Source organism: Barbus barbus (assembly GCF_936440315.1).
Source record: "Barbus barbus genome assembly, chromosome: 41".
NCBI classification, from domain to species: Eukaryota; Metazoa; Chordata; class Actinopteri; order Cypriniformes; family Cyprinidae; genus Barbus; species Barbus barbus.
Window position 1 is genome coordinate 17121612 of NC_136719.1, and position 27067 is coordinate 17148678.

Consider the following 27067-nt stretch of genomic DNA (forward strand, 5'->3'; position numbering starts at 1 on the left):
ATTACTTCTCTGTTTGGTGTGCCGTTAAACATTTGCATGATAATTTCTACCTCCTTTCTGTTGGCTGAGCCTTGCCAGATTGCCTCAGCATGAATTGAAACGGCTGCTCTTGCTATCAGAAGCTGTTTAAAGCCTAACTTAAACTGAAGTGTATCAGTTTTTTTCACTCTCTCATGTCCAGGCTCAATATGCCAACTGTAAGTAAGCCATTATTAAGTTGTTTCTCTGAAAAGGCACTTTTAGAATATTTCTTGATTGTTTGAGGTTCCTGACCAGCCTGACACATTGGCTCAACCAATGGTGTGAGTTTGGGGTGGGACTATCTATTTTGCCAACCAATGACTCTTTTGTTTTTTTTCCTAAAATGTAATTGTTCTTTTTCTGATATTGAATACAAAGTGGTTGAGAATTAGATTTTTAATTATCATTCTGCTCCAAATGTTGACGTGTTAACTGCACTGAATTGTTGTTTTTTTCAGCTTTTTTGCTGCCTTCCAGGTCAACTGTCTCTCTCTGAGAATGAGTGCGAGGGGTGAAGAGGGACTCTTTGATGTGGTCTTTCATTTCCTGATAGTACTCGTTGTTCTTATGCGACATTCACACCCCATCTCACCGCTAGTGAACACTTGTGCGAGGCCTGAGCAGAAACCGTACGAGTGATCTTTTAAACGATTCTCATTTTCATTTTTTCAAGATCACGATTACCCTTAACATAGAGATTTTTCCCCTAAAATACTGTAAGTGGGAGTTTCCGTTATGCGCAGTCATAGCTGATAAAATTTCTCATTTTCTGTTTTACAGTAATGCAGTACTTAATCTAAAATTTCAGATCTAGTTTGCACTTCCATAGCTGTGTGTAATCAGAATTCATATTTTTTTCTTTTCCCTTTCCTTCTTGGAACAAGAGCACCAATTCATATAGACTTATTTAGACTATAAACTTTAGTCATTGTAGACACATTTTTTTAACAGTAGTTTGACGTGAACAATAAAGCTGTAAAGGGGTAAAAGTACAGGCAGTATGTGTTGCAGTCACAGAGTCCCAAGTCTAATAAAATGTTTACAGTCAGTGGTTTCTATTTTTTGTCTTGTGGAAATTTAGATTTAGATTTATAATATTATTAAATATTTTAATATTCATATTTACAATTGTAATCAAATATTTAATATAAATATTTTTGTATAAAATATATGTTGCTATATTTTTCAGTCTTTTCATAATATTCAATATGCATCTGGATATTTTCTCACCCATGATCAGTGAAAAATCTGTTTTTTTTTGTTTTGTCAAACACTTTCAGAGCATAAGATTTAAAATGTTTAATAGAAGTAAAATATAGTATAACTTAGTAAAGCAAGATTTATATCATTTATATACTGCAGTGTTTACCTACATATATTTTTGCTATATATATATATATATATATAAAAAATTAGGGGTCTTCCCTGAAAAATTTTGAGCGATGATGCTAACGAATCACTGAATCAGTGTTTTGAATTGATTCATTAAAATGGACACTTTATACTGATTCACAGAAATGATCTGGGTTACCAGCACCATCTTAAGCAAAAGATTCATACAAGAATGGTTTTGTGAGCGAGTTGCACAAAAATTCTGCTTGTGTTTCAGAATTAGGCCATTGGATATTCTGTATTTCTGTACACCACAGTTTTGTTTTGTTCATGTCAAATTAAATATGGCATCTACCAGAAGTCCACAACAGCTTTTCCCAGGGTTGGACTAATAGATGGGCTTGTTGTATTTGTGTGTGTGTCTCTGCAGGTCCCTCAGGTTACAGATGGAGAGACTACAGTGCCCTGGCTGTCATCTTGGCAGGAATGGCCTTTGGCTTCCATCATCTCTACCGGGTATGTGTTTAAGTGCCACCAATATCTAATTTCTCAAAATGTGTTTATTATTCTGAGAACTAAGCGTTTCACAGAGAAAGAAAATGGAGCGGTGGCCTTTAAGAGAGCATTTACAATGACATTGTATGGAACTCCCATGATGTAATGATTAGGAACGCATGTTTAGCTTCCTAAGCTTCCGTCTGCACTCGGCTACTTCAGTCAGACAGCACACGCGCTCTATAAAGCTTGTCTCCATCTCCAGTAGCCCACATGACTGCTCTTACTAATGTAGTGAGCCAAACTTATGTCATTTTAACAGAAAAAGTCACTTTTTCCTTTAACACGAGTCTGCGTTTAACAATCTGAAACTGTAGATGGTTCAGTACTTAAAGCGATGCTTTGAGAATGTGACTTCAACTCTCATTTTCACTCATTCTCATTACTGGTGCTTGCTTAGTAAGCCATTACTGTTGCTATTGCTATTTCATTGTTGCTATCATTATTTAAACAAATCCCAAAATCTAGTTAGGTTTGCTTAAATAGTAATAGTAACATACACCAAGTATTTAACTTGCAGTTTACTAGCACCATAACTCATGCTCAAAAAATATAATAATAAATATATATTATCAGACAAAAAGTAATATTTTTAATGTTTTTTAAAGAATTCTCTTTATGCATTTATTTGATCCAAAAAACAGCAAAAGCAGTAATATTGTGAAATATTTTTACTAATTAAAATTACTGCATTCTGTTTGAATATATTTTAAAATGTAATTTATTCCTGTGATTTCAAAACAAAATTTTTAGCACCATTACTCCAGTCACATGATCCTTCAGAAATCATTCTAATATTCTGATTTGCTGCTCAAAAAAAAAAAAAAATTATATAATATTATGTTGAAAACAGTATTTTTTTCAGGTTTCTTTAATGAATACAAAGTTCAGAAGAACAACATTTATCTGAAATATAATTTTTTTGTAATATTATAAATGTCTTTCTCATCACGTTTGATCAATTTAAAGCATCCTTGCTAAATAAAAGTATTCATTTCTATAACACCCCCCCCCCCCCACACACACACACAAAAAAACACTGACTCCAGGCTTTTGAATGGTATAGTGTATAATGTTACAAAAGCTTTTTATTTCAGATAAATGCTGATCTTTGGATCTTTCTATTCATCAAAGAATCCTGAAAAAAATACTTAACTGTTTTAAATATTGATATTATTGTTTAATAATGTTTAATTGTTTCTTGAACAGCAAGTCAGCATATTAGAATGATTTCTTAAGGATCATGTGACACTTAAGACTAGAGTAATGATGCTAAAATTTAGCTTTGATCACATGAATAAATAATTTTTAAAAATATATTCAAATAGAAAGCAGTTATTTTAAATAGTAAAAATATTGGACAATATTATTGATTTTGCTGTATTTTGGGTCAAATAAATGCAGGCTTTGTGAGCAGAAGATAATTCTTTAAAAAACATTAAAAATCTTACTGTTCAAAAACAGCAGAGACACATTAGATTGATCATAAGTGACAGTAAAGACTTAGACGTTGTTACAAAAAAACAAAAAAACATTGTCCTTTGGAACTTTCTATTAATTAAAAGAATGCAGTTTCCAGAAAAATATTAAGCAGCACAGCCATTTGCGATAATAAGAAATGTCTTTAGATTACCAAATCTGCATTTTAGAAAGATTTCTGAAGCATTATGTGAGTAATTGCTGCTGAAAATTCAACTTTACTAGCACATGAATAAATTACTTTTTAAATATATTAAAATAAAGTTGTTATTATTTATTTAGTCTTACTTTTTCAAATAAGTGCATCATTGGTGAGCATAAGAGACCTTTCAAAAACATTAAACTTAAAAACTTTAAAAATCTTACCAACTCTAAACTTTTGAATGGTAGTATAATACCCATGAACATAAGCAAATTTACTAAACCAAGACTTCTGCCTGGCAGATCATAAAATGGGCAAAAAATATACATGGTTAGTGATGACAATATACCTGTAATAGACTTTGGTGTGGGTTTTTTGACTAGAAATGTTCTAGCAACATTATTTGAAACACTTTAGCAACCAAGTAGTGATGCCTTGGCAGCTGTTTGCAATACTGATTTTTGTGCAGGCAAGAAAATGCAAAAATATAATCCTATAACTCTCTTGCTCGTTTCTCTGTGTCTCTAACTTACACACAAACAGTTCGTGGTTCTCCAGTCCCCCGCGTGCGTCTCTGCTGTTCGGTGGATCTGTGCCCATGGTTGGGGGTGCTGTTCCCTGGTGCGAGAGCTCTCACTGCTGTCATGTCAGAGGAACGGCTCACCGGTGCCACCATATGCCCTGGTCTCGTCCTCCACTTTATTTATGCTATAGAGCACATTGTAAACAGCGCTCACAGCAGCTCTCTTATTAACTACCCTGGTGTTGACACTCATTCTGATTTTTTCAACTTAAAAGTGTTTATTACTTATGCCAGTGTCAACAACGGTTGCGCCGCTGTGAAAACCTGTTAAGGCCAACTGTTTTCCAGACGGAGAGCCGGCACACGCACATTACGCTTTACGGCACCCAGCTATTCACCAAATGCCATGTTAATCTCCCCGTCTATGTGCTTTGTTTGTTTGTCTGTCTGGGGAAACGAATCGACGCATGCGTTTGGAAATAAAACAGCGATGGTGTGAGAACCGGCAGCTAGTGGAAGTGCTAGCCGTCTGACCTTTGCCGCTTATTCTCAGTGTTTGGAGATGTTGTTCTACAAGGCTTAAACTCTGACAAGCAATTGTCCTCAGAAGGTGACATGTTCAAATGGAGAAGCCAGCCTGTGGGCTAAAAGACTTAATGATGTTGAACCCAGAGTCATGCCCCGATGCTTAATTCTTGTCCTCTGTGTCATCCATTGAGGCAAATTGCTCTGGATGAAGTGAGAAAACCACAAGACTTTTGAGAGGGATTAAAAAAACAAAAGGTCTTGTTTTTTTCAGCATGAATGCAGGCCTATTAATCATAATTCATATAATGATGTTTTATCTACTGTTGCCAAACACAATACTGAACTGGAGACTGCGAAATCAAACACAAACACTAGTATTTTCTGTTTCATTTTTTTCTTCTTGTTTAATGTCCAATTGTAATGATATGTTATAATATTTAATAAAACATTCTGTCTTTATTTAGCCTCTCTTAAATATAGCTTTAACAATCTCTGCTTGTCGTTTTAGTTCTTCATTTTAGGGAAATATTTAGATTAATGGTGACTCTGTTATATAAATTAGGCTGTATTCTACTAATATTCTTAAAATTTGTAGTTGTGTTTTATGCAATTTGCTCAAGATTGTCAAAATATTGACCCTGATAAAACGTAAGATTTACAGTACTGTTATTTTTTTAAAGAAATGTATTCTTTAAGCATGGAAATTGATCAAAAATTAAAGTAAAGGTCTTTATGATGTTACAAGAGTTTTAATTAAATGCTGTTCTTTTTTCATTTTCTATTCAGCAAAAAATCGAGAAACAGTTTGCGTTTTTCACAAAAATATTAAGCAGCTGTTTTCAACATTGATAATAATGCAAAATGTTTTTTGAGCACCAAAACCGCATTTTACAATCATTTCTGAAGGATCATGTGACACTGAAGACTGAAGGAATTCAGCTTTGCCATTGTTTTTAAACAAATGTTGTAAAGCTTTCAAAAAAATAATAAAAAATCATGACATTTTTGGACTACAAGAAGCCTTCAGTGAGGATTTTAGTTGAGTTTTGGTTTGACTACGCTAACACTAATAGATTAGCCCTTTGTCTATTTGTTGACGTGTAGCGACAGAGCGCGTCCTGATCCACTGGCCTGTTTTCCCAGTTCCTGAGTGGAATTCTAATAGCGTGCCGTGTTTTTAATTGCAGAAATACATCCTTCCCCTCATTATGGGCAGCAAAGAGGACAAGAAGCATCTGCAGCGGATCGAGAGCAACATTGCGGATATGAGTGGCACGCTGACACAGACAGGTGAAGATTAATATCTTCATCACTTTTTCCTCCTTAACATTTTCCTTCATTTATCTGTCCCCAAAATCTGCTCACATTTTACAAATGACGGTCCTGTCATTTTGCTTTAATTTGAAATTGCTTGTTTACTGTCAGCTCAGCTTCAATTAATTACGTTTCGCTGAAAAGCTCTTAACCTCAGAATATTAATGAGGGGAAGAGGAATGACAGCGTTTTTTTTTTTTTTTGCTGCCTTAACTGCGTGGCAAGAAAGTTCATTTTAATTTTCGACGTGGTGGTGTGGCTCCCCGGTTGGGCCCGGAGCGCGCTGGTGATTAAGTGTGTGGTGACAGGTGCGTCTCCCGCCTTGGACAGGTGAGGAATCTCAGCTAGTCTGTCAGAGAGGGATGCCTCTCCTCCTCTCTCCTCCCCCTCTCTTTACCCACTACGCAGCCGGTGTAATTAAACATCCCAGCAACCATGAAAGCGGGACACTTCCCGAAGAAACTTTGTCTCGTTAGTGCCGCAGTCGACTTGCAGCTGGGTGGCTCCTTTTGTGTAAATGACAATTCACTCTTGCAGAGTTTTATTTATTTATTTTATTTTAAAGCAAGACAGTGCAGGACAACTCATGCAGTTTATTTTCTTACAGTTTTTTACAAAGCAGCACTCTAATATTCCTCTGGTTAAGGTTTTATTCTAAACTTTCACAGTTAATTTGAACTGAATTACTTCACATGAAACTCTAAGGGGTTTTAGTAGATAATTTCAGATTTAGCTGTGCTTTATTATCTTTTAAAATCGAATTGTAATATCTATTGTTTTGATACTTAAAAAAGAAGTGACTATGGAATATTCACTATTCAAAATGTAACAGACAAGTTAGACAAGTTTTTCATGCTGAAATGCAATTGGTCTTTTTTTTCCTATGTCTATTTGCATACTTAATAGATGGTATTGTCTTCCTTACATATATTTAACCCATAAAAATAGGGATGCACCAGTATTCAAATTTTTGTCTGGTACACATAAGCTGATAATTCTCGATAACAATATCAAAATTATTATTTTGTATAAATACGGTAAAAATAATTATTTTGAAATAATGTACAGTATTAAAAATGGATACTCATTTTGAGATTTGTAAAGATAACATTTAACTGTTATTAATTTATTAATGTTTTTGAAGATTGAGCATTTAGACTAGTGTAAAGGTCATTTTGATGACTGAATTTCCACCAGGCTTTTTTTTTTTTTTTTTTCTAAGTGGCATACATTCTAAAAAACAAGTTTTATTTTATTTCTATTTCTATAAAGAAGTGTTTCCTGCACCATTGTTTAGGGGTGTGCCATATCATACCGTCCATGATAATACCGGTATAAATTTTTACATAAAAAAATTGTCATATCGCGATATCAATGATATAGCGACGCAATGATGTATTTACTAGTGATGCACTGATTGTTTGGCAGCCGAAATTATTCGGCCGAAAATAAGCAAAAATATCTAATAAATTGTACCGAACAATGACGTGACGTGATCAAATAGAGGTGCGCACTAATGCAGCAAATATGACGACTGTGTGGAAGCATTTAAAACTGTCCGTGAAAGACTGTTTTACTAGCGAGAGACTGTTTACTACTGCATTTCATGTCTCCGATGAGAAGAGGAAGGGGTGGTTGTTGCTGGTTACTGTATGATGATTAAAATCGTGAAATGGGCTTAAACAATTAAATACACTGCAGAACGTTAAGTTTTCTAATATACGCATGAATTGCATGTGTTCAGACAGCACTGCAGGAGCTGGAGTCTCGTTAGCAAGGGTTCAAAGTCCAAACCGCGAGGGAAATCTGCGCTGAAACTGTTACTCGTCAGTTGCTCAGTAACACTTTTATGATTTATTACAAGGCATGTGACAATGTGATACGTGCATCTACCCAAATTATTAAAGAGAATAAATGATAAATCTGCTGCTGTCAACCAACAAAAAGGACTTCCTGCAGGTTTCCGTCAAAATAAACGCTCCATCAACATTCATAATTGTTAGTATTGTAATTTTACTGTTGTTCTGTTAAATAAAATGAAAAAGACAATAATAATGATAATAATTACAACCGCTCTATTAATACATTTATTATAACGTTCACACATAGTGTTCAAATTGGGATCTGTAATATTTTCTAATGTTTTAAAAGAATTCCCTTCTGCTTAGCAAGGCTGCGTTTATTTGCATGAAGGGGGTCTCAAAAATGGCCACAAAATATAAATTTTACTAACTTATTAATTTGAAGTTAAATTGTGCTTTGTTGGTATAATGTCTGCTAGAATGCTAAAAAAAAGTTCAGTGTTAAGTATTTTTAAATTGTTCTTTTGTATTGGTGTACAATGTTTAAAAATATTAATTTATTCCATGTAGTGTCCATTTCAGTCATTTAACATTTAATATTGGAGGCATCCAAGTTATTCGACATAGAACTTTTTTTTTTTTTTTAAAGTAATGCAATAGTTACTTTCCCTGGTAATTGGTTACTTTTATAATGATGTAACTCAATTACTAACTCAATTAGTAACTAGTAACTATAACTAGTAACTTTTTTAAAGTAACTTGCCCAACACTGGTCACTACTATTGCACTATAATGCTGCTTCTGCCACCTTAAGACAATAGAGTTACACTTCGAATTAGGTAGTCTGTCATCAATGACAGTAGCTCATTGTAAAGGGATGGAAAATGTCCTTCATTGTGTTTGCACTAATAAATGCTGCTGCCTGCCAGCTGCAATCACCAAATAAAACATTGTTTTATCGCAATATCGCAAATATTCTTGAAATATCGTGATACAATTTTGAGGCTGTATCGCTCACCCCTACCATTGTTTAGTAGCACATTAAAAGAAATCGTATTACATATTATTACATTTTATTTTCACTTGTAAATTTTCAGTCTAAATTGAGTGTAATGAGTAAGTGTTGAGTACTGTTAGAGAGTACCTCCCCCAGCTGCCTAACATTTTTCTGCTACAAAAATGCGCATACCATGTAAACATTTGAATTTTGAAAATTGTTGATGTAGAACACAGTCTATAAAGGTGAATCAGTACATGCAAAGCAGGCACTCGTTATATATAATAGACAAAAGATTTCTTGTAATTTAATGAAATAAACTGTCAGAGTATGCTTGCCATTTAGTCATATTAATATTTGCCTCATAAAACCATGGAAATGATCTGGATCTATGCCTGGATTTCTGATCTCAACAGTCTTCTGTTGTGCATGTAGTATTGTTTTCATTATCCAGGAGATCAAAATAAGCAAATTTGGGGCATATAGGATAAAGGCGAGTGATTTTAGTCAGCTGCGTCTCTGCATTACATTGCCCGTTGCCCAGTTTTTTGTTTGGGGAGAGTGACTGAGCCAGTCGATTGTGAGCCATTGCGTGCAAGCTTGATGTGGGTTTCTTTATCTGATTATCAAATGAGCCTCTTCATTGCCATTTTGGTTCACATATGCAAAAAAAAAACCCTCCTTTGTGTTACGCTGTCTGTCTGGCCCTCATTTTGTTTGGTTTTTAGCAGGATTCCTGTTTTGTTTAGCGTCAGATTCAGATGATAAGAGTATTTATATTGTTCCGGGCTGAAGCTGCTTTTCATATTTCCTTTGTGAAACACTTGTTCCTGACAATCTCTTTTTCCCCCTCTCTCCCTCCTTCCCTCCGCCACTCTCTCGTTTTCTCCTGGAAGAGCCGTACCTACCCCCAGTCACTCAGTCAGTCACGCCGCTGATCTAATTTGCTGTGGCTGCAGTAGCCAAGTTTCTATTGTAGTTAATGACTGTTTCAGTTAACAGTTTGGGAGAGGGTTGCAATTACGGAGTGAGTTTCCCCCTCTTCTCACAACGTGAGTAATAGCAAGTGACTGCCGCTCTTGCCAATTGCCCGCACTCCTTTGTTAAAGTTTGTGTATTTCTCTAGTGCCAAGTGCGTTGGAATGATGTATTCCTTTGAATGTGGCTCCATTACTCCTGCAGCCTTTTGAGTGTAGGCCTTGACTCCCATTATGATTTCCCAACAACTTTCCACACGCAATTAATGAACAGGTCTTGGAAGCATTTCGTCGCACGCGCGCGCCCACACTCGTGCCGGCTGTAATGGAATTGCGCTAGCTGCTTGGTCTCTTTGTCTGCGGAGAGCATATTGGTGACCAGCTGGCCAATAAAGGCTCAGACAGGCCCGGACATATGCAGTGTACATTATATTGAGGTATTTACTGAATAATTTACGCTGTACACACTGTCTGCCTCCTCACAGCAGCTGCGAAGCCACTTGCAGGATCTCAAATTCTTCAAAGAGAACGTTTGTGGAAACCCGAGACACGTTAAATGATGCATTATTTCTTGTGTTTTGAGTATGAAGCGAGTGTTTGTGGGTTGAGAGGTCTGGTGCAGTTGCTGCTCGTTCTCAGTGTAATATTGTAGGAATTGCTGTTGACAAGCTGTGGTGGCATTCCTGCTTAGAACACATTTTTGCTTTATTTTAGACCTTTTGGCTGTTTTATTCATAGTTATAGTTCAAAGATAACAGGAAATGATGGGCAGAAAATTATAGAATGATGTTGTGAGCTGATTTCAAGCCTGCGTCGCCCATTTGAGCACCGTGGCTTAATGTAATCTCTAACCATGTGCTTCTACAGAATATTTGAAAACTTTAAATGTGATGTTCAATGCATCCATGATCAAACTCCGATTTATAATTAGTAGTATTTTCACTTTTTTCTTTAAAAGGGGTAGATCACTCAAAAATAACAATTCTGTCATATACTTGTTCTGAATTCCATATTTTATAGCATTATGATTGATTTGTCTAGGGACTGAAATGTAGGATATTTTCTGAAAAATTAAAGCACACATTCAAACTTGTAAAGGATGAACCACACAACCAGGTTTGATTGTGCATTCTGCGAAATATTTCCTTTTGTGTTCCACAGAAATAGAAAAATCATACTAGTTTGGAACAGCATGAGGGTGAATGATGGCAAAATGTAATTATTTCAGTTAACTGTTTCTTCAAATATGTTTTGGAGAAAGTTAACACATCAGATGTCAGATCTCTCGTTAATATTAATACAGTCATCTGAAAGGACCAGTTTGAATCATCATTATTATTCAGCTAGGAAAAAGTGTTCAGTGTCTGTTATTCTGTAAGTAGTCACCTAATGAGACAGACAAAGGCTGCGAGAGAAAGAAACATGTAACGGCTCTTAAGCAGAAAGTGGAAAGGCTGTTTCTATGAAAGGAGAGCCCTGGAACTGTGTGCCGGAGAGCCAACAGTCGGCAGCTAATAATATCTGCTGATGTTAATCCAATTAGAGTTGATTTAACACTTTACAGAGCATGATTTATAGAGGCGTTTATTGGTTTTCTGTAACATAATCAGTTTGGAAACTTAATGCATTGTTTGGGAATGCATGTGTGACTGGAAACAGGGGGAGAGCAACTTGTGCTCTGGGTTATTTGAAATGATACCCCCATTAATAACACCAACTCTGGCCCTGCTAGGGCTGTTTTTCTTGGGCTTTCTCTAATCCTCGGGACCAGCACAATCTGACAATAATTCAATCTTCAGAGAGGGAGGAAAATGAGCTGTATTTAGTAAGATTAGTGAGGACAGTAGTGTCTAGCCCTCCTGCCTCCCAAATGAGCGGCTTTTTTTCCATCTTGTTGATTGTTTGGAGAGTTTGATAGAGCCAGCGTTTCAAACCCATGCTAATGGAGGTTAAGAGACCCTGATTTGATATAAGAGCAGACGTTGGTGATTAATCTTGTACAAATAGAGGTGTCTTATATTACTGATTGAGCTGAAGGCTAAATCAAAGAGAAAACCACTGCGTGTTGATTGTCGGTAATGCTTTCAAACAAACAGATACGTCAGTTAGCGCAGGATCATGACTAAAACTGTGAAGCTGTAAAACTTCCTTGCTGGTGAAGTTCTGGTAATTGTTTTGGGTGAAGTCTTATGTTCATTTGTGTGTTTTTGGATGCAGTCACCCAATTGCAGATGACCCTGGCTTCAGTGCAGGAGCTGCTGGTCCAGCAACAGAAGAAAATACAGGAGCTGACACAAGAGCTGGCTAACTCACAGGTAATCGCACAACATGTGCCACAATGGTAAACAGAGGGATCTAATGAAGTCAAACAATAGTTTTATGTCCATAACAAGGCAAAATTTAAGTTCACTGATAATCTTCCCCTTTGCAACAGCTCTTAAACTTAAATTCAAATAACATGCAGCAAGGCATATTGCATCAAATTTGACAACTTGTGTCATTTGGCATCATTGATGTTAAACCTGGTTTGTTCATTTTTGAATTAAACGTAAATGCAAATGAGATTTGAGAGATGTGGCGGAAAGTAACCTGTAAATAACAGTTTTAGTCTTCTTGTACATTGGTGTAAAAAAATGGATTTGGAATGAAATGAGGGTGACTAAATGACATTGTTTGTTTTGGGTGAGCTGACCCTTTAAAATTTGTCCAGTAGTGCTGTAGTTGCATTAAGTTTCCATATGGGGTTTGATTCAACAGAAGTGACTGGAAAAAAAACAAGCAAACAAATCATACAATCTGAACATTCCTCTAGTTTTTGACATTCATTACAGACCTGTATTTAAGGAAAGAATGTGATCGTTTATAGTGCATGTGAGTGATAGATTTAAAAAATATATATATTTATTTTTCTGTCAGTGTTTTGTGTTGCATAGACATCATCAGAGAAAATAATTCCATGTACATTACGTAAGCACTATTTTTAAACTGCGTAACCAACAGGTCAGAAATGCATAATTTGCCTTTCAGCCTCTGAAATAGATTAGATACAGATATCACAGCTAAAACGTAAAAAGGAATTTGGTTGTCTAAACTGGTTGTATTACTCCCTGGTTATGTCATTCCTGTCAGAGGTATTATGAATGATAGTCTTCACTTGTTTTGTTGATCTGTTGAGTTTAAATAAAGCCCTCTGTGTGCATTTTCATAAGTCTCTTTGCAGTGCTCTGTTTCAGGGGTTCAGCCTCTGTAAAACAAGACCACTTTAGGTTTAAACAACACGGGGCATTTTTCAGTGACACTGAGACTGATGCCCTCACCCTGATGTGAATATTAGTGGTGACAGAACTCATATGCCGCTCAGAAGAGAAAAATGTGCATCAGCAGGACAAGGCATGTCATGGGAGCTCCATAAATAACATGTTCAGCCATCTCCAGAACACTCAAGCAAGCCATCCAGGGACAGGAAGTGAACCCACGCTGACGCCCCCTCCTGATCTCTCTTGTATCTGTCATTAGCTTTCTGCTAATTTCATCTGGACTGAACCCCATTTAACCCCCACTCATACTGAAACTAGAAGACTATATATATATATATATATATATATATATATATATATATATATATATATATATATATATATATATATATATATATATATATATATATATATATATATATATATAATATGCTGTCAAATAATAATCGCAATTAATCACATCGAAAATAAGTTTTTGTTTACATAATATATGTATTTGTACTGTTTATATATATATATAAATGCACACACATACAGTATTTATTTTGAAAATATTTACATATATGCACGTTTATATATTATATTATGTTTTTTATTATAAATGTATTTAATATATTAACATTGTTTTATATACATAATAAATATACACAGTACACACTCATATATTATGTAAACAAAAACTTTTATTTTGGATGCGATTAATCGTTTGACAGCACTAAATATATAATAAAAAAAATGATATATATTTTTTTTTTTTTTTTTCACTTTTGAGAAACATTAACAAAAGCTAATTTATATATTTATTTATTTTTACAATTATGCCACACAACCCACAGTGATAGCCAACAGCAAAAGAATAAAGAATGCTCAGAAAAATACAGAAAGTAGTCAGGTCTTTGTTATTCTTCTGTGGCAGTGCTGATGTTGCTGTCTTTATCACATGCTAATTTAATGCATTATGATGTCATTATCTTTCAGAAGAATGTTCATGACAATATGGCCTTCAAATCCTTTCTGAAGACATGTGCTTATTATCTATAAAGAATAGTCATCTGAGGGAAATCGCCTGCTGAAAACACATTGCCATACCTCATAATGTGAAACTCTACGTACTTTGTCTTACAATACTGTGATATATCATCTCGTAACAGCTCCAAAAAGAGCTTTGGAATCTCAACTGAGGGCATGTTTTATGTCCACTGCTTGTTAAGCACATGGGTGTTTTACTGAAGCATCTGGATTCCGCAGGAAAACATATGCAAACACATCTGGCCTGGCAACAAATTGAAGTGAAAATATGAATCTCTCACCCTTCTGAAGATTGCAAGAATTGCAGACTCACCACAACAACCCCCCTTCAGCAGCCTTCCGTCGCCCTCTTGAAGTTCGTCATCCATAAACTGGCTTGCCAAATAATCTCCGCTTCACCTCTGCTGTTAAAGAGACTCGCCTCCGCTAGTTCCACAAAAATGCCACCACATCTATCTATTGTTCAATACAGTTTAGGTCATCATCCACAACAGCTGCCCTAAGTCAAGTAAAAATGGCTGAAATTCTCTGTCAAATTCCAGATTGAATTAAAAAGCTTAATTTGTCATGAGTGCTCTGCTGGAAAGCAGCAGTGTATAAACTATACGTCACATCAAAACACCCATTAAACAAATCATAAAGTCTACTTTGCGCTGATCTTAAATTTTGTTTTGAGAGATGCGGGGCCCTGTTGTCTAGAGCCATATGGGAAATTCGGGAAATTATTTTCAGGTCCAGAGCATGAAATTAAGGACACGTGTTAAGCCTTTTGGCTGCGTATCATTTTCATTGTGTGGTTTTCTGAATTGCCTTTTTGGGGTTCTTCACTCTGTGCAGAATGCGCCAAGCTTGGCAATTAAATTCTCTAAAGCGGATATGTGTATTTAACCCGAAACACATGGTGACTCCTGTTTCCTCAGCTGCTAAGTAAACATATATATATATATATATATATATATATATATATATATATATATATATATATATATATATTTATTATTATTTTTTTTCAAAGCCACACAAATAAAGTATATTCTGTTATGAGCACAGTGGGCCTGTTTCTCTGTAGCAGTCACTCAAACTGTGGATATGTTTGTGCTCATAGTTTAATATTGTCTTTTTCATCTCAGTAGATTGGCTGCATACTTTGTATTTCCTCAGTGCTCACCTGATTAAATTTCCTCATGCTCACCTGAAGCTGTTATTCAAATGGCGATTGATAAAGTCTTCGACTGATAAAGGAAGTCAGTTGGAACTTCTAAAGAAGTGCAATTTTTTTGCATTGTCTTTTTACCGATAACCGATCAAAATACTCGAGTGCTTTATCAGGTGCTGTAAATTATTATACTTTTGTTTTAGTACTGCCATATTAAAGGGATAGTTCACCCAAAAATGAAATTTTTGTCGTCATGTACTCTCAAGTAGTTCCACACCTGTATGAATGTCTTTGTTCTGCTGAACAATAAGGAAGATATTCTGAAGAATGTGGGAAGCAGAGCAGTTCTGGGGCATCATTGACTTCCATATTAGTTTTTTTTCCTATGAAGTCAATGGTGCCCCAAAACAGCCTGGTTACAAACTTTCTTCAAAATATCTTCCTTTGTGTTCAGCAGAACAAAGAAATTCATACAGGTGTGGAACTACTTGAGCGTGAGTACATGATGACAGAATTTTCATTTTTGGGTGAACTATCCCTTTAATTAATCGTGATTCATCGAATCCAAAATAAAAGTTTGTTTACACATAATATATCTTTATGAACTGTTTATTACTGTTATTTGATTTTCTGAGCTAATTCTCTGTGGAATGGACTTAAATATGACGTTATTATTTTGAGATTGTCAGTGAATGTTTTTGACCCTTTTTTTGTTTTGTTTTTTTCCAAAATTTGCCCTCAGCTTTGTCAGACAGTTTCTGTTTTGAATTTTGATTTGGTGTATTTTGAGTGTATATATTTATTTATTTATTTATACATACTGTGTGTGTGTGTGTCTGTGTGTTTGTATGTGTATGTACTTTTTTTTTTTAGACAGATTTTGTACCACTCATTTGCCATCACTGAACTGTATTGTATCAGTTCATTAAAATGTAAGAGTTCTTATTTTTTAAGCCAAAGCACCTTGTTCTCCTTGATAATATTTAATACTGAATAGCAGGCAGAATGTTGCATCTCATTCTCCACATATATAAAGCGTTATCATCTTGACTGGTTGAGTTTAATTGCTGTGCTGTTTGAATATAACGATAGCTGTCTTTATTAGTGGCTGCATATGGAAGATTAGGAGCGCTTCGATTTTTTCCCCCCTTCCACCGCAGAGCGTCCTGCCACTGGGAAAGTGAATAAACAGGCTCAAATAAATTGTACTAGTGTTTTCACTAGAAAAGACTCCCTTGGGATTTATTTTCAAACTAATTCCACCATAAATATACATGCATTAAGCGATGAAAAGAGCATCTGAGAGGGAAGCAGTGAATTAATTTGCATTCAGATGTTTCTTAACTTGCCTTGTTAAGATATTATCCGTTGTTAATGTTCTACAGACATTTGCTTTAATGTATTCCATGTCTGACTGCTGTTTCTGTGTAAGTACGTGCATATACCTCTCTTGTACGGTACACTCCACCTCCTTAAATAATTACCCAGACTGTAGCAAAGCTTTGTTCACACTTAAGAGGGTGACGGACCCCGATCACACTGCACTGACCCCTCTGACTGGATGGCTGCTCACACAGTCAAAGACATGCAGAGAAAGGCCTTTAGCAGCAATTAAACGGTCATCACTAAATGTATGTGCGCACATTTGGCTCTCGAAATGAAGAATTGCAACAGCATAACTTTAAACACCGCCAGCTGAGAGGTGCTTTGTAGCCTCTGTTAAAATATTATTTAGATTTTATGTCCGAGAAGTGTAAGCTAAGCCTCCGAAGCAATTAATTTTTTTTTTTCCGTTACAAAGGTAAAATGAGCAAGAGGTACATTCCAGCCTTATTATACCGGGTGCCGTGGGGAGTGTGAGATTAAGATGTCCATAATGAGGTGAGGCCTGTAATAAGAGTGTCTTCACTCGGATCAGATGTGGCCTCTTCGAAAACGGCGCACTTATCTGAGGGCTTTAGGAGCAGAAAGGAGACAAAACCGCTGTGCCTCCCCAGCCCTCGCTGTAAATGAGTCTGATTCTTTTCAGATGTGATTCAATTAATTTACTATAGATTTAATTACATGTGAAAGAGTCCGAGTTATCCCTCTCCTCTCGATAGGGGGTCTCTGCTTTCTAACTAGCCGCCCCCGGTGACTCCGATGTTCTTAATTACACTTTTATTTTCCTTTTCCCCCCAGCCCTTTTTTCACTTCCTCTTCCTGCCCTCAGCGGGAAGAAGAACTGGAATGGAATTATGGGGTAGATGTGAGCTGTTTGTTTGTGGACGGTTCAAAGAGTCATTGGCTCCGTGTAGCCGTAAAAGAGAGGCTTGAGAGCCCGGGTTAATCTGTCAGAACGTTTGGAGAACTGAAATTGAAATGTAGAGTGGCTTCAAACCTTTTTTTCACGTGAAAAGGGTATCTTTTTAAAAATTGACATTACCAACAACCTGTCTATTTGGGGGGAAAAATGATGGATGGATTTTTTTGGGGCTTTTTTTTCCCTTGAAGTCATTTGCTATTCAAATGTTTGCTGGCCACTTCAATTGGCCATCACTCCCTTCAGCAATTCATCCCATGGCAAGCAGTTGGCGATAAGGCTTCTTTTAATAAAAACCTCCCTGACTTGATGAATACTGCCATTGTTGTGCCAGAGACCTCTTATCAAACACCTCTGTCCTGCTCAAATCAGCAGTCTGCAATATGGAAAAATATGTAAAAATGGTATGATTAATTCCCTAAGCCTTTTTTTTTTTTTGAAAGATCCTGGCCTTCTATGTGGTGAAAATACAGTAGCTGGGACTCGTCAGTGTAGTTGTGGTTTGATATCAAGACTTTCATTGTCTCGTATTGGCAGTTTGAATGCATCAAATTATTGTGTTCATTGAGTGACTCTGACAAATCAAATTAGAAAAGTCACACTTTAACAGATCGCTGACATTTGTGAAGTTTTTTGCATATGCTGCATACTAATATAACAGGTTCTGGTAAATGAGGCCTGATATGATAGAGCTTTCACATTCTGCGGCCGATTTTCACTTTTAACAACAGTAGAGAATAAATAACTTTTTTAAAGCCCAGGTAAGAGGTCAGTTTAGCAGCATTTTAAAAGATAACCATGATTACGTTTGCAGAGGTGTCAGAATGATCCCTGGTTAATGGTTTGAGGTGTGGAAAGCCTATAGTAGCAAATAATAAGTGTTTTAAATTTGTGTTCAAAACGAAAATGATGATGATGATCATTTGTAATTTTGTCTCTTCAGGCCTCATCCACCACCAACCGCATGTTGGAGTCTCAGAGCATCAGTGAACTCAAGGCTGAGATTGTATCTCTTAAGGGTCTTCTTCTCAGCAGGTAACTTTTCACGTTTTTAATAAATCTCTAACAATAGATTTGATTTGATGGAGAAAATGTGGCTATGAAGGATGTTCATTTAGAATCTTGTGTATTTGGGTGTCAATCTGTCAGCTTGCTAAACATTCAAATTGGTTTTCAACAAATTGCAAAAAAAAGCAAAAATTACATGTGACCTTGAACCTATTTTCTGATACATATGACATACTGAACAAACAATATTTTCCTCCCGCACAGCCTCGTTTTTGTTTGTGTATAATAAAGTCTGACATCCAAAAGCCATTTCCTGCCATTATGAATTTCTTTATTTTACAGTGTGTTCAGATTTGTATGGAAGCCCGTTTCTGCCAATAGGTTGTTTGCACATGCAGCCCGGTCTCATGAAAATGCGTATAAATAGCATGCCAAAATAAAAATGAAAACTTGTGGTATTGATATGAAAAAAATGGACTTTGGCGTATATATGACGTGTGTGTATATATATATATATATATATATATATACGTATATGGCGTATATATATATATATATTGTTGGCGTGCATATGATACGCAGTTTTCGCGCACATATGATACGCATCTACCCCACAACCCTAACCCTACCCATCGCGTAGCATATACACGCCAAAGTCCATTTTTGCGTTTCAATACAACGAGTTTTCGTTTTTATTTGGCGTACTATTTATACACACATTCATGAGATCGGGTAGGCACATGATGTCATTGCTGTGGCGCAAATGCAGCTGGAGGGCAGGAAGTAATTTTTTCGCCATAGGAATCAGTAGCAGAAACTCAAGATCCCTGTGTTTTGCGTTGTTTATTGATGCTCAAGTCGGTCAAATGGAGAAAACACAAGGAGATTTTATCGTGTACGAAAATGTGTTGTTCGTAAGGGGGGAAAAGTCAAGAAATTGATTGAAAAACACAGGAAAATGTGGCTTGTAACGTAAATCTGCCTCTGCAGTTGGGAGGAGCTGATCGGATAATGCTCATGTGTGCAAATTGTTAATATAAGATATAATATTAAGATATCAATACAGATATAAATAGATAAGGCTGCCACCTCAAGCATTCAGCGTGAGACAGTCAGAAGTCACTCATTGCTAAACGCCACACATAGACACGATGTAAATAAGATATTATTTGCAGTTCAGAGAGCTTCATTGATTATAACGGAACATTGTGAGATTGCAATAAATTGAAGTGAGTGACAGCTTTTGAGTGATTTATATAGAGGCACTATTTACTCGCTGTCTAGGCTGTAAACAATTCAGAATTTGAAGTTTTGCTTTACGTGCTGCTAGGACCAACGTACACAAACCCTGTATGCTGCAAAGTGTCAGGAGTGACTGAAAAAAAAGAGAACGGATGAGATCTCCGTAGAAGTCCGTACTGTACTGGTTTAGGTGCTGTAACAATAGAAAGTTATAAACAGAAAAACACAGTTAGGTGATCCTTATGTTATAAACAGGAGCGACTGTTGGCCATGGGGCCTGTTAGCAGCACGTAAAACAACTTTTATTTAAATTCTGATTTAATTATAGCCTAGAAAACGAGCAAATATCATCTTATTTACATCGTGTCTATGTGTGGCGTTTAGCACTGAGTGAATTCGGACTGGGTCACCTTGTATCTATATGTCTTTATTAATATATTATAACTTATATTAACAATTTGCACACACGGGCATAATCCGATCGGCTCTTCCCGACCGCCGACGCAGGTTTACAAGCCAATTTTTCCTGCATTTTTCTGTCAATTTCTTGACTTTTCGTTCCTTATGAACAACACATTTTCATACACGATAAAAGCTCCTTGTGTTTTCTCGGTTTGACCGATTTGAGCATTCATAAACAACGCAAAACACGGGCATCTTGAGTTTCTGCTACTGATTCCTATGGGAAAAAAATTACTTCCTGCCCTCCAGCTGCATTTCGCGCGTCATCAGAATCACGTGTTCGCAAACAACCTATGAATAAAAAATAAAACAAGGTAATTGCGACTTCTTATCTCACAATTCTGACTTTTTTTCTCGCAATTGCGAGATATAAACTCGCAATTCTGTGAGTTTGCAGTGCTTTGTTCGATTTGCTATAGATGAACTATATATTGATCTAGATGAATGTTGCGTCCGAATATGATTTTTGAACAAACATAAAAATGACTCATTCTTTATTTCTGTGTTTTGCGCTCGCGGTTGGACAGTAGGCTATATTACCGCCGGGCTTTCAGACACAACATGCTTCATTTCTTTATAGTTCTGAGTTTGAGGCAGCTTCTATCGCGTTATTTTAATAACAGCTGTCAAGTAAAGAGCATATTATTGTAACACGAGAGTGGATATATATGAATGTACTTAGGTTGATTTCCTTCACTCTCGCATGCGCGCTTTCATCTCTATGTTCTTGCTATAGAATTATCTCCTGTATTTAATGTTGTAAGATATCGACCAAGCAAGACATCCCCGATGAAAATTATAAATAAATTAAGGATTCATTATTTAGTATTAGTTATTATTTTAAGTTTTTTTTATTATTATTATTTAGTCAATTATATATGAAGAGTTCAGATGCAAAAGCCTCTAAATGCCATCTGAAATTTTCTTCTAAAATTTGCATTTTATGCTCAGTTATTTCACTTTAATGACAATGAAAAGAACCTGTACCTGAGAAAAATGCTCATTTTAGAAGAAAATTTCAGATGGCATTTAGAGGCTTTTGCATCTGAACTCTTCATATATAGGCCTATATAATATACATCTGTGATTAAATTATCATTGCTATAGACAATAATAATGTAAGTTGGTCTCGTTCTGGTTGCAGTTCTGGCTGTAAACTAGGTAGTGTAAAATTTTAGAAGCATATGCAGGAAAACGTTTATGAAAATGTCCAAACACAGGAAGCCTATAGCCTATATTCCAGATAAATGCCATCTAATTCAGGGGTGCAAAATTCAGTTGCTTGAGGACCACAGCCCTGCAGAGTTTAGTTCCAACCCTGCTCAAAAACACTGTTATTGTTGGGGGGTTTTTTTTTATTCTGATTTATAGCTGAACCGTGTGTATTTGGGTTGATGCTAAACTTTGCAGTATAAAACGAGTTAGGCTACTATTATAGTATTATAGGATTATTATGGCTAGATGAAATAAAGCATGACGTATACAGAGTAGGCCTAGTGATGTTCTGGTTTGGCATAATCAGTAACAACATCTACTCGTAAGTTACTCAGAAAAGTTCTGGTGAATGAAGTATTATGCTCTTGAAAGACAGTCGGATTCTGCTGTACCAGCACATAAAGGCATTTCTGGAAATAAAGCTGCCGATGAGCTATTAATAATAGTGTTACAATAATATATAGTTCATCTATAGCAAATTGCAAGAAAAAAAGTCAGAATTGCGAGATATAAACTCGCAATTGCGAGAGAAAAAGTCAGAATTGCAAGTTTATATCTCACAATTGCGAGAAAAAAGTCATAATTCTGAGAAAAAAAGTCAGAATTGCAAGTTTATATCTCACAATTGCGAGAAAAAAGTCATAATTCTGAGAAAAAAAGTCAGAATTGCAAGTTTATATCTCACAATTGCGAGAAAAAAAGTCAGAATTGCGAGAAAAAAAAGTCAGAATTGTGAGATAAAAAGTCGCAATTACCTTTTTATTTTTTATTCATTGGCGGAAACGGACTTCCATAGATTTGTGCTTGAAAACTAATAAGATGCATGTACTTAACATCCTGAAAGAGACCTTTAGTAGATGTTCCAACATGCATGTTTTGTAATATCACTGTGTAAATGAGTGGAGAGCATTGTTTCTCACTCAGGGCAGCTGATATTAGTATGCCTTGGGACGATTTGGCAGATAAATGTGTCTGAAATGATTTGATCTGTATGTGTCCTATCGTTCTCTTCACCGGGGCATGTAGCTGGAACCGGCTCATTACTGGTTAATGAGGCCTGATGCATCCAACAGGTTCCCTCAATGCCCCAAGATGGATCTTCCCTCACTTTCATTAATGTTTACTTGATTATGTATGTATCATGCAAATTAAGATCTAAGTAATCTCATACATCTGAAATTCACACAGATAAAAGCTTTCGTTTGTCTGCTGTTTCGTTCTCATTAAACATTTTAAGCTGTAATTACTTTTTTCTTCCAGTGTCTGAATGTTGTGTCTGGTTGTCCTTCTCAAGATGTGAGATCTTTGCTGTAAATACAAACCAAGCTCACCATCTGCTCAACTTGTTGCCTCATATATTCAAACAAAACCGCCCTGAAGTCGCTTTTGAATTTATTTTACCTTTGTTGCGAGGACCTGCTTTGTTTTGAATCAGATGCCAGGTGTGGAGTACATATGGACATAATCTCTCATGTACTTTCAGACTGACAAATCTGCTCGTGTTTCCAAAGCACAATAGCTGGAGTCGTTCGTGCATATTTGAGGCAGACACAAGCCTGAGGCACAATGTGTACTCTGTTGTGAGAGATTTCAGCAAAGAGTTCGAAGAAAACGCTTGTAATTTTCTATTCACGTCCTCTTTCTTCTCAGGAGACAGTTCCCCGCTTCACCCTCCGTTCCCAAAATCCCATCCTGGCAAATCCCTCTCAAACCAGGATCGCTGTCCAACCCGCCCTCTGTCAACCACACCAACAGCAGTAGCGACATCTCGCCCGTCAGCAACGAGTCGGCCAACTCCTCCCCCATCAAAGAGGGCAACAGCTCCCAGACCACCACCCCGTCCAGCTCGCACTGCCTGAACGGAGACGTGGGCCTGGGCTCCATTCTCCCTCTGGACCTGAAAGACCAGGTCCGTATGGAAGTCCAAGGCGAGGAGGAGAAGAAAGAGGACGATGAGGACGAAGACGAGGATGACGACGTGACCCATGCGGATGAGGAAGACCACCTGAGCGTGCAGACGGAGGACAGGAGAGGAGGCGACGGACAGATAAACGAGCAGGTGGAGAAGCTGCGGCGTCCAGAAGGCGCGAGCAACGAGAGCGAGGTCGATTAGAAAGAAATTGTGGACTTCATCCGTCCATTGGCTTCTCTCGGTTTCCTTAGAGTTAATTTAAGTTCTGATATCACACCCTTGGCTACCGTGAGCATCATTTAAAACTGTACGAAAGCGGCAGGTGAGGTGGATTATGTTCCTTTCACTGCAGTTCTTTACCCTTTTGACTTTTCAACATGCAAACCAGAGTGAAGGCACAAACCTTCTGCATGCCTGAACAAGCACAGCAACAGAAAGTTCTAGAAAGACGACAAGAGAATTATTACTTTTTTTTTTTTTTGCAATCCATACATTTCCCCTAAATGCTAGCAAGCTGTTTTACTAGAGACTGTAGTATTAAAAAAAAAAGGCCATTTAAGTGTACCATAGCACTTCAATAGTCAATACAAACGTCATCAATTGCAGTGTAAGGTCTATAGACAAATCAGAGGCACCAAAGAAGTCAGAAAGTTGTGATCTGAGATCTGTTTCTATGCCATTTCTTTTGTTTTGTTCAGCAGTAAACACTAGTTCACACAGTCCCAGCATTGTTGGGTCAGACCTTGTAATCTGTCGTAGTGAACCAACTCTCCTTCAGACGTGTAGTACACCAGGCTTCAGCAGTCTGTGGAACAACGAGGCCTTGTATTTTGTGTTTAGTGTGATGGCGAATTTGAGATTTCTGTGGGAGAAAGAAAGAGCGAGAGAGCAAAAACACGTATGAGAATGCAGACAACGAGGCGAAAGAGAAATGTGTTTGCTTGGTCGTATCTCTCCAGTCTCCAGCAGGGTAGCTGATTTGGTTTATGAAGTATGTTAATAATCAGATGATCGACAAATAACAGATGTATTAGTTCATGCGGCTTGAAATGTCAAGGAGGCTAAAATCGGAAATCTAATACTGAAAGCCTGTTATATTGTATTATATTACATGACAAACCCTCCAGTCCAAATTATATAGGCCTCCTGCAGTGAATAATCTTAACATGAAACGGTGCTGGGGTTTTGTAATTAAACTGTGTAAAACAATGGATGCTTCAGCGGAGGTGCTGACAGTTGAGTTTTCTCTTTGGGGGCTTTTCTCTCAGAAAGTCCTGAGAGGATTAAAAAAAAAGGTGAAAAAAAAAATTTCCCGTGATGCAAATGGAGAGTAACGTATGAATATTTAACTAATGAAATTACTCACTCACCAGCTGATGAGAAACAAAGCCAGAGATCCTGGAGTGAGAACTAGAGTGTCAGATCCATTGTGACATTTTCACTTTTAATAAATGACCTTCTGAGTAACCGGATTACAGCACAGCCAGGTGAATTGTGGGTCTGTGGCGGCACAATGCGAAGGCACAACGGAAGAGCCATGTCTAGCCATGTGTGTACGTCTTCTTACTTCCTAGACTAGGGTTGGTTTAACACTAACCCACACAAGAAAAGCGTATATTCATATGATGCAATGTCAAGAGAAACCGCGTGTTCATTTGATATGCAGTGATTTTTTTTTTCTAAAACTTTGGCGTTGATTTGAAAAGTTAAAAATCCAAATGTGAAGTGAACTTTAGAGGAATAGTTCAACCCCCCAAAAAAACAAAAGCTGCGGCTTTACTTAAACCTTTATACGGTCTTTTTTTTATTTTTGTGGAATGCAAAAGGATACATTTCGAAAAAAAAATCAAACTGCTCCTTTCCATACAACCACAGTTCATAGCAACCATGTCTGTTAAAACTCCAAAAATGACCCCAGAAACACCATTAAAGAACCAGATCAGTCCAATTAATGAATGGTTTTTGATTAACCGGTTGATCCGGTTCACAAATCACACTATACATTTTATTCACAAAATTTGACTGATTTGACTGGTTCTTGAGTTAAACTCAGTACAACCAAAGTGGTTCTCAAGTAACAGTTCTAGAACTGTTCAGACAAAGTGTTTTTGCCTTTTTTTAGAGCTCAACTGGTCACTATGAACTGTCATTAAATAACTTGCACACAAAAACTATTCAAAATATAACATTGTTTGTCCCATAAAAAATGCTGTTTGGAATGACATAAAATTGAAAATGTTTTTTTTTTTTTGGTGAACGATCCTTTTAAAGGAATCAGTAAAGCCTGTTTAATCTTGAAAGTAAATAGCATTTATTGGTGTCAGAAGTGTCACTGCAGAGTTACCGATAAGTTAGCTTTTTAAGTGAGAGGAAGGAAGGCCATCGGCTTCAGAATGAGACCGCTTTAGTGTGAGTGTGTGTGCATGTATCAGTTTTGCTTAAAACCACATTCTGGAGTTCCTGCAACTGGCAGGTTGTTTCTGGTAGCGTGGTGGCAGAGGCCTTTAAACAACATAATATGCTAATTTTAGCTAATCATTGTAAAGCCGCTGTGAGGGCTACTGAATTAAACATGATATAAGCCACATATTCAGTGCCTATATCTCTTTTAATATTGCATTCTCATCTCCAACTGTTTTTATGACATTTTTGTTAAGAATCTACATCCTGCTGCTCAGTTTCAGCAACTCAGTTTAGGGATTTAAGCATTCGTTCTCATTTATGTGAGCTGAGAGTGTGTGTGTGTGCGTGTGTGTGTGCGTGCGTGCGCGCTGGATCAGTTTTATAAGTAAGCTTATGTCAAAGGTCTGTAACAATTTGTACGAACTGCACATTGTTGCTGTATGTGGCTCTGTTGATGTTGCTGTTGTTGACACCCTGCCGGTATTTGTCTGAGAGAAATTCTGGTATGAAAAGATGAATGTACATAATTGTAATAAATTTAACACAAATTTCCCTGTTTATTTTCTGTAGATTATTTTTTTTTATTGATCAGAAATAAATTTACCTTTGGTAAAATGGTTTTATTGTAACAAAAAAGAGCAAAAATCTGTTTAGATATAAGAAAGGAGGTTAGTATTAATGAATTATTCATTGATGTAAATTATTCATATATAATACATGCATTTATTTTTTATTAAGTAATGTGCTGTTCCAAAATAGGCAAAAAGATTATAAAAACAAATTAATTATTTCGAATATGTAGTTCAATTTACATGAGTACAAATAATTATTAAATAATAATATTATTTTTAAATAATTTGCACTTTTTACATGAGATGGTCACCAGCCTAAAAGAGAATGTGGGTAAAGTCTGCATAACTATGTATTTGATCTTACTCTAAATTTCACATTAGATAAGCATTCTTCTTGGCGTTTTCAGTGGACTCTATTAAGTGAATTTCAGTCGATAAACCTTGATCCTAAAGCAGCACTGTTTAAAAAATGTAAAAAAGGCCCCGTTCCACTGTAGTAAGCAATACAAATATTCCAGTGCATTATCAAGTTTATGAATTTAATTTGTCTGTCAAGGTCTAAATGATCAATAGCCTTGCACATATTGATGTGGTGTATAAACTTCTCAAAGGTTCGATACCGCATCCCTTTGTAATCCATTAACCTCTCCCCGGAGTTCAGGCCAGGCTCAGATTTATAGGGCTTGCTGTAATAAATGCACTTGTACATCATTTAGTGTCTTATGGGACAAGCAGTGCATTCCTGCCCAGAAAGCCTCCTCCATCCCAATCTCCAACTCTTTGGAGTGGGACTGTAGGTGAGGCTTACCAGTCACTTTGGCCCAACGTGACTCACAGTA

The 27067-nt window shown here is 36.6% G+C and overlaps 1 protein-coding gene across 1 annotated transcript in view; it reads left to right on the forward strand.

Moving 5' to 3' along the window:
• The window catches only part of LOC306860577 (peroxisomal membrane protein PEX14-like), a 72598-nt gene extending 46332 nt beyond the window's left edge, over window positions 1–26266 (forward strand). Inside the window, exons 5-9 of the mRNA XM_079402339.1 lie at window positions 1784–1869; window positions 5768–5870; window positions 11888–11985; window positions 18358–18449; window positions 22992–26266. Coding sequence (XP_079258465.1) covers window positions 1784–1869; window positions 5768–5870; window positions 11888–11985; window positions 18358–18449; window positions 22992–23454 — 842 coding nt within the window. The 3' untranslated portion in view covers window positions 23455–26266. The remainder of the gene's footprint in view (window positions 1–1783; window positions 1870–5767; window positions 5871–11887; window positions 11986–18357; window positions 18450–22991) is intronic.
• Window positions 26267–27067: the final 801 nt, after the last annotated feature.